Source organism: Mustela erminea, chromosome 19 (assembly GCF_009829155.1).
Source record: "Mustela erminea isolate mMusErm1 chromosome 19, mMusErm1.Pri, whole genome shotgun sequence".
Taxonomy (NCBI): domain Eukaryota; kingdom Metazoa; phylum Chordata; class Mammalia; order Carnivora; family Mustelidae; genus Mustela; species Mustela erminea.
This window is the reverse complement of record NC_045632.1, coordinates 7,575,045-7,585,802: the sequence shown is the minus strand read 5'-3', so window position 1 is coordinate 7,585,802 and position 10,758 is coordinate 7,575,045. Positions and strand designations below refer to the sequence as shown.

The 10,758-nt window shown below is 39.3% G+C and overlaps 1 protein-coding gene across 1 annotated transcript; it reads left to right on the top strand.

The window, feature by feature from the left end:
• Positions 1–465: 465 nt before the first annotated feature.
• On the top strand, positions 466–1,116 carry LOC116579169 (zinc finger protein 678-like; the record flags this gene model as incomplete). The annotated part of the gene is made up of 2 exons (XM_032324166.1): positions 466–744; positions 829–1,116. Coding segments are annotated over 2 exons (519 nt in total), but the record flags the coding sequence as incomplete, so codon positions are not given.
• Positions 1,117–10,758: the final 9,642 nt, after the last annotated feature.

Below are 10,758 nucleotides of genomic sequence, written 5' to 3'. Positions count from 1 at the left end.
TCCTTTACTAAAGACTCAACCCTTCCAAATTCCCAGAGCATTTTCAATGGAGAGGGAATTGCTCAAGGCAGTGAATCTGAGAAAAAATTTCATCAAGGCTCAAATGTTAAGAAACATCTGAGGACTCATTTTGCAGGGAACCATTTCAAGCCTATTAAATGTGGGGAAGACTTTTCTCAAAGATCCATCCTTCTGTCTAACAGTATGCATATAAGAGAGAATCCTAATGAATGTGAAAGAGATTTTAACCAGTCCTCCAGTTCTGGCGATCATCCAAAAATTTATGTGGGAAAAAACCCATCCAGATATAAGAAGCCTGGGAACACGTTTAATCAGTCATCAGGAACACATATACATAAGACAATCTGTAGTGGAGAGAAACCTTACAAAAGTAAAGAATACAGCACAGACATTAAATTGCCATCGACCCTTACTCACCATCACAGAATTCATACTGGAGAGAAACCTTACCAATGTCAAGAATGTGGGAAGGCCTTTAAGCAAAGCTCAAACCTTACTGAACATCACAGAATTCATACTGGAGAGAAACCTTACCAATGTCAGGAATGTGGCAAGGCCTTTAGGCAGATATCACACCTTACTCACCATCACAGAATTCATACTGGAGAGAAACCTTACCAATGTCAAGAATGTGGGAAGGCCTTTAACCACAGCTCAAGCCTAACTCAGCATCACAGAATTCATACTGGAGAGAAGCCTTACCAATGTCAAGAATGTGGCAAGGCCTTTATCCAGAAGTCAGGCCTTACTGCACATTGCAGAGTTCATTCTGGAGAGAAACCTCACAAATGTGTAGAATGTAGCAAGGCCTTTAAGCAGTTAGCCAGCCTTACTCGACATCACAGAGTTCATACTGGAGAGAGACCTTACCAATGTCAAGAATGTGGCAAGGCCTTTAAGCAGATATCACACCTTACTCAACATCACAGAATTCATACTGGAGAGAAACCTTACCAATGTCAAGAATGTGGCAAGGTATTTGTGTCCCACTCAGGCCTTACTCGACATCAGAGAATTCGTTCTGGTGAGAAACCTTACAGATGTTAAGTATGTGGCAAGGCCTTTAGTGGCATGCATCCCTTCATGTACATCACTTAAGTCATATTGGATAGAAACCTTAGAAATGTAAAGAATGTGGCCAGGGCTTTATCCAGCAGTCACACCTTACAGAACATCACAGAATTCCTACTGGAACTAGTCCTAACAAATTTGAAGACTGAGAGAATTTGGGAGGACTGTCCAACTCTAACTCCACATCAGAGAGTTCATTTTGGAGAGTGATTATACACTCGTAAAGAACGTGGCAAGACCTTTAGGCAATGCTAAACCCTGTTTCTTATCCAAGAATGTATAGTGGAGGTGATTTTACAAATAGAAAAATATAGCAAACCCTTTCCTAGTGCTCAAGCCTCTCCCAGCATTACAAAATGCATAGTAGAGAGAAACCTTTTAAGTGTAAAGAATGTGGTAAAGCTTTTGGATTGCTCGACACTTAAGTCAGCATCCCAGAGTTCATACTGGGGAGAAATACTAGAAATGGAAAGAACATGGCAGGCCTCTGGCTGGAAGTCATAACTTGCTCAACATCATTGTTACCATCCAGGAGCAAAACTGTAATATGTAAAGACAGTGGCCAAGCCTTTAACTAGATTTCAGTCCTTACTCGGTATCCCAAAATGCAGTCTTGGGTCAAACTCTACAAACATAATGAATGAGGAAAGACTGTCTCTTACAGTTTAGGAAACATCAGAGTGTTCAGAGAAGAAAAGGAACTTGATAGATAAAAGTCCATAGAAATGCATTTAGTTCAACATCAGATGCTAATAAATGCCATAGAGTTTCTTTCCCAGAACAGAGCAGTACACCAGTCACTCTTTTCGTAGATTATATAAAAAAAATCTTAATGCAAAGTTAGTTAGATAATGTATGTGCTATTATGCTTCAAAAGAGAGAAGGGATTTTTGCATGGGTATAATTTTAGTGGGTTTGTTTTTCCATTGACGCTATATGAAATTTTTGACTTGCAATTATTCGTGTGTTTCTACTCTTAGAACTCTTCAGAAAATTCATTTATTCCTAGTGAGTGTGTGAAAGTATGTGGATCATCATTACTGCATCAGGGATGTAAGATGCCCTTCTTCTTTAGGTGGGACTCATGCATATCTAATTTTCCATGGAAGATGAAGGACTGTGTAACGTACAATATATGAGGAAAATCTAAGTGAATATTCCTCTTGTGGTTATAACAGTGATACAGGTCATCATGAAGTAGGTGTTCAGAACATCATTCTCCATTTTTTAAAAATGTTTTTTTTTAAATGATTTTATTTATTTATTTGATAGAGATCACAAGTAGGCAGAGAGGCAGGCAGAGAGAGAGAGAGAGAGGAGGAAACAGGCTGAGCAGAGAGCCCGATGCGGGGCTTGATTCCAGGACCCTGGGATCATGACCTGAGCTGAAGGCAGAGGCTTTAACCCACTGAGCCACCCTGGCACCCCTCATTCTCCATTTGTTAAAACTAAAACTAAAAAAAATGTGACCATCACCAATTAAATACTAATTGGTCTTTTTAATAAAAACAAGATGGCAGTCCAGTAATAAACTACTGAAATATCTTCACAATAGTAATTGTTAGAGAGTATAAGTTGATGGGGTTGAAATGAAGAATTTTCTGATATCAGAGAAGAGCTAATTTCCATAAAATGACATATACTTGTACATCCACATTTTTAGAGAATTACTGGAGTCCTGAAAGTGCTTAAGTATGCAAAACTAAGCTGGTAAGAAGTTAAAATAGACTTCTATCAGATATCTTCTCTAAGCCTCATGGTAATCACAAAGTGAAAATAATGTAGTAGATACACAAGACATAAAGAGAAAATAACGCAAGTAATTCCCTTATTCAGTATCATCAAATCACAATGATCGCTAATGAATAAGAAAGTGATGAATAATTCTAAACAGCCAGAAAACAATGACGACAGTAACTCCATACTTGTACTGATACTTTAAATATAAAGGGCCTAAGTTCTTGAATCCAAAGATACAGATTGCTTGAATGGAAGGAAATGCAAAACCCAACTGCATACAGTCTTCAAGAGAATCACTTCAGCTTTAAGAACGCTCTGTCTGAAAATGCAGTTGTGGAAAAGAATATTCCATGCAGGTAGAAACAAAGCAGGTTAGCTCTGCTTACAATAGTTAAACTTTAAGTCAGAGAGTGTAGTAAAACACAACGTGTTTTATGGAAAGCTCATTTAACATAATGGGCTCACTTTGTGTTTTTAATTATGTGGCTTTTGGCAGAAAAAAAGATTTCCCCCATTGTTTTGGTTTTGGAAGGACAGGAATAGTATGATTATGTAAGTTGTGTAATACTTTCCTCTTTTTTTTTTTTTTTTTTTTGAGATTTTACTTATTTGACAGCGAGAGAGATCACAAATAGGTAGAGAGGCACCTGACCTGAGCTGATGGCAGAGGTTTAACCCAGTGCCCCATACTTTACTGTTTCAAAACCAGTACCATTTTCCATAAATGTTGGCATTTGTCTAGGTACCTCAATTGTAGCTTGTGAAGGTTTATGAACATTGATATGTTAGGAGTTTCCTAAACAAGTAGTTGATTTTCAAAAACCGCTTTCTGTGTTTGGAGTGTTGGGGGAAGAAAAACACTGAATAACAATTTGAGAAAACCTAGTGCTGTCAGATTTTCATGTGTGTGGAAAAATATGGTTGCACTGAAAATCTTAGCAACTTAACTGTAATAAGTAGCCAATAATTGATCAAAAGTAACTTGTAAAGGCTAATCTTTTCCACAGTATTCAGTTGTCTAACCTCCTGCTAGTATACTTTGCATATTTTTTTCATGTGTTATTTAATTTACATTGATACGTGCTATTTGAAGTTTGTTTTTTTTTTTTTTTTTGACAGAGTGAGCAGGAGCAGGGGGAGCAGCAGCAGGCAGAAGGAGCTCAGGGAGCCCCACACAGGGTTTGATCCTAGGACCCTGTAATCATGACTGAGCTGATGGTAGACACTTAACCAACTGAGCCATCCCTGTTATCTGCTATTTAAAATCCCTAAATAAATGACTTGTACTTTTAGGTTATCATAATGCTCATCAGTAAGATTTCTGGTATTATTTCTGGGCATTATTGGGCATTATTATTCTGGGTATTATTTCTTTATATACAATTGCAAATGATAGGCTCTGTACAGGTCACCTTTGCTTTAGCTGTGATAGTGGATTTAGTTCATGCTGGGTGTTTTTTTTTTTTGAAATGTACATCTTCCCATTAGAAAACCCTTACATTCTAGTTGGTTCAATGTTTTTAGCATGGCTTACATATGGTTAACAGTTGTATATGTTATATATGCATTTACTAAATAGCAAACATTTACTTTAATATTGGAGAAAGGTAGCTAACACATGTACTTAACAATTTGTTTGTGTTACTTTAAAGCTGTAGGTTTGTCTATTCATGTAGTGTCTGTATTGAGAAGACATTTTTATTGCTTTCTTTTCCTTGAACTAATAATCATCATTTCATGCATTGGATTGTTGTGTTTATTCTTTCAAATTTGGATACATAGCAATCACATACTTTTGAAAACTTATTTTGTGGGGTACCTGAGTGGCTTAGTTTGGTAAGCGGCTGCCTTAGGCTCAGGTCATTATCCCAGGGTCCTAGGATCAAGCCCCATGCCAGACTCCCTGCTCAGCAGAGAGTCTGTTTTTCCCTCTCCCTCTGGCTGTCCATCTGCTTCCTTGTGTTCTCTCTGTATCTCCCTGTCAAATAAATAAATCTTTTAAAAAAATTTGTTTGATCTATAGTAATCTTTTATACTTTTTCAAATATATATAATCTGTTGTTCCTTAAAAAATAATAAAAAATAAAAGGTCAATTCAATGAACAGATAGAACTTTTATAATGATTCGTGTATGCAACATAAAAGCGCTTAACACATAAAACAACTATTAACAGACAAGAATAATGGAAGAGACAGCAATACATTAGAAGGGGACTTCAGTACTGTGCCTTTATGGGTAGATGTATCCAGACAGAAAATAAGGGGACATCAGACTTCAGTGATACGAAGCAGACAGACTTCCAACACTGCATCCAATAGTATCAGAAAACACATTCTCACATACACATGGATCATTCTCCAGTATAGAGTATATGTTGGGCCACAAAACAAGTTTGTGGGTTTTTAAAAAAAAACATTTTATTTAACATCGAGACAGTGAGAGAAGGAGCACAAGCAGGGGAAGCAGGAAAGGGAGAAGCAGGCTTCCCGCTGGGCAGGGAGCCTGATGCGGAACTCCATCGGAGGACCCTGAAATCATGACCTGAGCTGAAGACAACCACTTAATGACTGAACCACCCAGAAAAAGCATCTTAATGAATTGATGATTGTAGGGTGCCTGGGTGGCTCAGTTGGTTAAGTGACTGCCTTCGGCTCAGGTCATGATCTCAGGGTCCTGGGATCGAGGGCCCCCTCCTGCACTGGGCTCTCTGCTCAGCAGGGAGCCTGCTTCCCCCACCGCCTTACCTCTGGCCACCTGCCTGCCTGTCTGTCTACTTGTGCTTGCTAGCTCACTCTCTGTCAAATAATTAAAATCTTTAAAAAAAAATGTATGATTGAAATCATACCAAGAATCTTTTCCAACCACTATGGCATGAAACTAGAAGTCAAGTACAAAACTAGAAAATTCATAAATATGTGTAAAATAAACATGCAACATTATTCAGAATGGCCAACATAATGGGAATACCTTGTCCATTGTCTGATGAGTAGATAACGTGATGCATATGTACAATGTATACTGGATGTAATTGATAATACATTTTAAAGTTGCTAAGAGAATAGCTCTTAAAAATTCTTACCACCTGAGGGCGCCTGGGTGGCTCAGTGGGTTAAGCCGCTGCCTTTGGCTCAGGTCATGATCTCGGTCCTGGGATCGAGGCCCGCATCGGGCTCTCTGCTCAGCAGGGAGCCTGCTTCCTCCTCTCTCTCTGCCTGCCTCTCTGCCTGCTTGTGATCTCTCTCTGTCAAATAAATAAATTAAATCTTAAAAAAAAAAAAAAATTCTTACCACATGAAAACTTGTAACTCAGGTGAGAACTATGTTTTGCAATATAAATATATGTCAAATCATAATGCACCTTAAAATAATGTTATAAGTTAATTATATCTCAATGAGACTGATAAAAGTGAAATAAGCAGATGAGTGGCTTCCTAGGCACAGGGATAAGAGGATGGGGATGGGGATGGTTAAACAGTATGAAGTCTCAAAAAAAAAAAATAGTATGAAGTCTCTTTAAGATGTAATTCAATGTAAAACTGACCATGGTTTGCTTGTACTGATATGTGAATCAGTTAAAAACCTACTGTTTTACATTTTAAATGGGTACATTATACAGCATGTCCATTCTATGCAAATAAAGCTGTTTAAAAAGAACCTCAAATGCCTACATAAGAAGATCTAGTATTAAATAATTTAACAACAAAAAAAAGAGGAGAAAAAAAAAAGACCTAGTATTATAACATCTCAAGACTACTTAAATTGAACTAGTAAACACACATACACATGTACGATTTCAAGGGAGTTTATGATTTAACTTTCTCCTGTGTTTTAAATTTTGTGATACTACAAAAACTATTTTTATTTTTTAAAATTTTTTAAAAACTTTAATTATTTCACAGAGAGAGACACCGTCAGAGAGGGAACACAAGCAGGGCGAGTGGGAGAGGGAGAAGCCGGCTTCCTGCAGAGCAGGGAGCCCAATGTGGGGCTTGATCCCAGGACCCTGGGATCATGACCCAAGCCAAGGGCAGATGTTTAACTGAGATGCTTGACTAAACCACCAGGCACCCCTAAAAGACTTAAAGTTATAGGGGCACCTGGGTGGCTCAGTGGGTTAAGCTTCTGCCTTCCTCAGGGTCCTGGAATCAAGCCCTACATTGGGCTCTCTGCAGCAGGGAGCCTGCTTCCTCCTCTCTCTCTCTCTGCCTGCCTCTCTGCCTACTTGTGATCTCTCTCTCTCTCTCTCTCTCTGTGTCAGATAAATAAAATCTTTAAAAAAAAAAAAAGACTTATACAGCCAGAAAATCTGAGTGTATGTTCCTGTAGAGAAGGAGTTATAATGCATATATAATAGTAAAGAATATAACCTCTTTTTCGTTCAGAAGTATTTGAAATATTTGCCCAAAAAAGAAATGTTGCATTGGTAACAACTGTTGGAGCCACACTTGAAACCGCCCATCTGATCACAAAACAAAAGTTCTAGGTTGAATTGTAAGCATTTTTCTCTCATTTATAATGAATGCTCCAGAACGATTATTTGATATAAAACTGGCCTTCAGTTCTATGCATGTAGCATAGATTGTTTGATAGACCTCCAGTTTTTAGGTGTCTAGATTGACTCTAGTTTTTAAAAACAAATTCTTTAGTAAATCAAGTTTGTCATATGATTATAAAGGCAGTGTTGATAGTATCTGATTTCAGATTATGGGATGATTTATTCTATTCCCTCTAACACCTTTATTTGGTATTTAGTAATGTTCTCATTCATTCTCCAAAGAGCATTTTAAAATCTGGAGAAAATTCCCCTTTAGAACTTTGCTTTTTTCAGGACTTTGCACTCTGTTGAGGTCCTTGACCCCATCTGGATTACATGTGCACTTTCTTTAATCCTGGTCTACACAGAGTAGCGCAAGTGTGCAATGTCCACTGAGCACTGCAGGCTGTCCCTCCTCTTTGATATTTGGAACTTGACTGCCAACTCCAAAAGGAATCTTGGGCATCAACGATGATCCACCCCAAAGCAAACCTTCTCAAAAGCTTTAGGTCATTATATCTTGGTGAGAATTGTTCAGGGCATGTAAACAGCTGGAGGAGAAAGAAGTGAGAACTGACAGGAGATTCTGTGATACAGGAGAGAAATATTCAGAGAGCCAGCCTTTAGTAGAACAAGCAAATAAGGAAACAAGTTGGTGAAAAGAAGCCCATTGGGCAGGACACCTCAGAGGTAGAGAAGTAAGGGGTTTCAAGCCATAAAAGGATGGAATTGTGCCAAGACAGAAAACACCATGGACTGGAGACATCCCATCACTGAAAACCAGTGGGGAGTCTCCTCCTCCCTCTGTCTGCCGCTCCCCTTGCTTGTGCTCTCTCTCTAGCTCTCAAATAAATAAATAAAATCTTTAAAAAAAAAATTCAAACATTTCTCCATCCTGTTACAAAAAATATAAACACAACACCAAAAACTCTCAGAACTACTAATCTACACTTCCTTTCTATATTTTTCTGTATGTCCGTATTTCACTACTGTAGATTATGAACATTTTGGTTTTTTAATCAATGGAAACAGAAGATGAGGCAGGTAGGTCAGTCCCAGTATCTACATCTTCATGGCTATTATAGGACACCTAGTGCTTACCAGCTCGCAGGGTATTATGGGGATGAAATCATATATGTGGGCAGTTGCCAACGTGTCGCACCATAACTTCCTTGTGAACACAAAGTCAGTGCTCAGTCAACACTGCAGTAATCAATGTATACACGTTGTTTTCCAAATAGAGATTTGCTCAGACATTAGTGCATTCACTGGTCTTTCTGTAAACTTTAGTGCAATATAAGCATGTGGTCCTTCAGGATGGTGATGGCGGTCTTTGCTGGGAACCGACAGTAAACTCCCAACTGTGAAAGTAAGTAAAACTCTTTCCCGGGAACTCACCAGGAGTTTTTTGTGTTGACATAAGATGGTGGGTGTGGGGGGCTCAGGTGTGCTGTGCCTGCATTCTCCAGTGTAGCCACTAAACGTGGGTCCCCAGGGGCCGTATCAGCACTAACAAGGAACTTGTGAAAGATGCCAATTCCCGGACCCCATTCCAAACCTGCAGAATCACCATCTCTTCTATGGAACTTGGAACACCAGGTGATTTCTATGCACATCGAAACTTGAAAGCATATCATTGCTTATCAGCCTGTGTTTACAATAAAGATCCCACGGTGCATTTTAAGAACCACCTCACCTGTGCGCTCTGTCAGAGTCTGTCTGTGGGTCAGGGGGAGAGCATCAGAGCCGCTTTAACTACGTGCTCCAGGTGATTCTCAGGGAGACCAGTGGGAAGCACAAGGATTTGAAGGTGTATCTGTGAGAGCTGAGTCTGGCTTTCTGGTGGAAACAAGGTAACAGTCTGTTCTGTCTGCAGTTGGAAGGGGCAGGTCAAGACAGCCCACATTCCCTGTGCTGTGGCAGGATTTGCGGCTGTCTGTGGGAGGCGAGGACATCTGAAACCAAGGAAGGAGAAGCACACATGCAAATGTCCAAGTGAAAGCTCTTTTTTTCCTGAATCTTTCCTGTGACAAAGGAGAGGATGACTTTTTGTGCATTTAGAGATCCTTCTATGAGCTGGTGATAGCAGGTGAGGAGGCTGTGCCGAGGCCTTTAAAGGCAAACAGGTGTGATTTCTCTATATAATCCCATCCAAGAAAACAATCAAGAGCAGGAGGGAGAGAGGAAAGAGCCGCTTCTCAGGTAGGTCTTGCTTGTGTTGACTTAGCTTAGGGTGAGGTCCCCGTTTCTCACCACAATGCCATGTATTTAGAATTTGCGCATTTATTTCTCTACCCTTGGTTGTCTTTCCTAGCAAATTTGTTTGGACTACTATTTATCCTTTTAATGATAGTCAAAGTGAACTCTTAAGGATATTTCTTACATCGCTGGGGCCGTCTCTCCGTTTTCCCCAACTGGGCTTTCTAAGCAGCCTGAAGCATTCTTTCCTACCATGAATTCATGACCTGGTACTTTTTTTTTTTTTTTAAGTTTTTATTTATTTATGTGACAGAGAGAGACACAGTGAGAGAGGGGGAGCGGGTGTGGGAGAAGCAGGCTTCCTGCTGAGCAGGGAACCCGATGAGGGACTCCATCTTGGGACCCTAGGATCACAACCCCAGCCGAAGGCAGGCGCCTAATGACTGAGCCCCTCAGGCATCCTGAGCTGTTCTATAGAAAATATTCCCGCTGTGACAGATCCATAAGGGGATGTGTTGATACCCAAGATCCTCACTTGGGGATGTGTTGGGTTTCAGGATCCCAGTGAAGGGGGAAAATATATATAATATGTAGGTTCTGTCTAGGTGTGGCCTGAGTCTTTGGAAACTAGATGAACATGAACAAACTTAGAAGTCAATATTCTGGAAAAAAAAAAAAAAAAGCCTTGTGGTCTAGATTGCTTCAAAGAAAAACTTACTGTTTGAAAACGTTAAAGATTACAGGACATGAGGGTAATCTCTGCCTTGAATTTCATAACTGCTATATTTTCACAATTGGAATCCTATTATGATTTTGGGGGAGGTGGTTTGTTTTTTAGTAAATAACATCACAGCAGTGGTGAGTCCCACGTGCTTCAGGCCCATAATTGCAATTTTTCTCATTACAGCTGATGTTAACTTTGTTCATCTTGGTCGGGGTCCCTCTGCCAGATTCCCCCAGAAAACGAAACCAAAGTAAACCTTTGTTTACTGGAGATTCTGGCCTATACACATAAAGGTTCTAAATTTGTCCTGGACCTTTAAGTTTCCATTTTATTCTGCACAATGTCACAGATATTTTCTTTATGAGTTTTTTTTTCCACAAAAGGAAACAAGTATCATATAATTATGTTCACATGTCTTAAAATTCTATAGTGTAACTCAGTAATGACATCATTTCAAGGAAATAATCA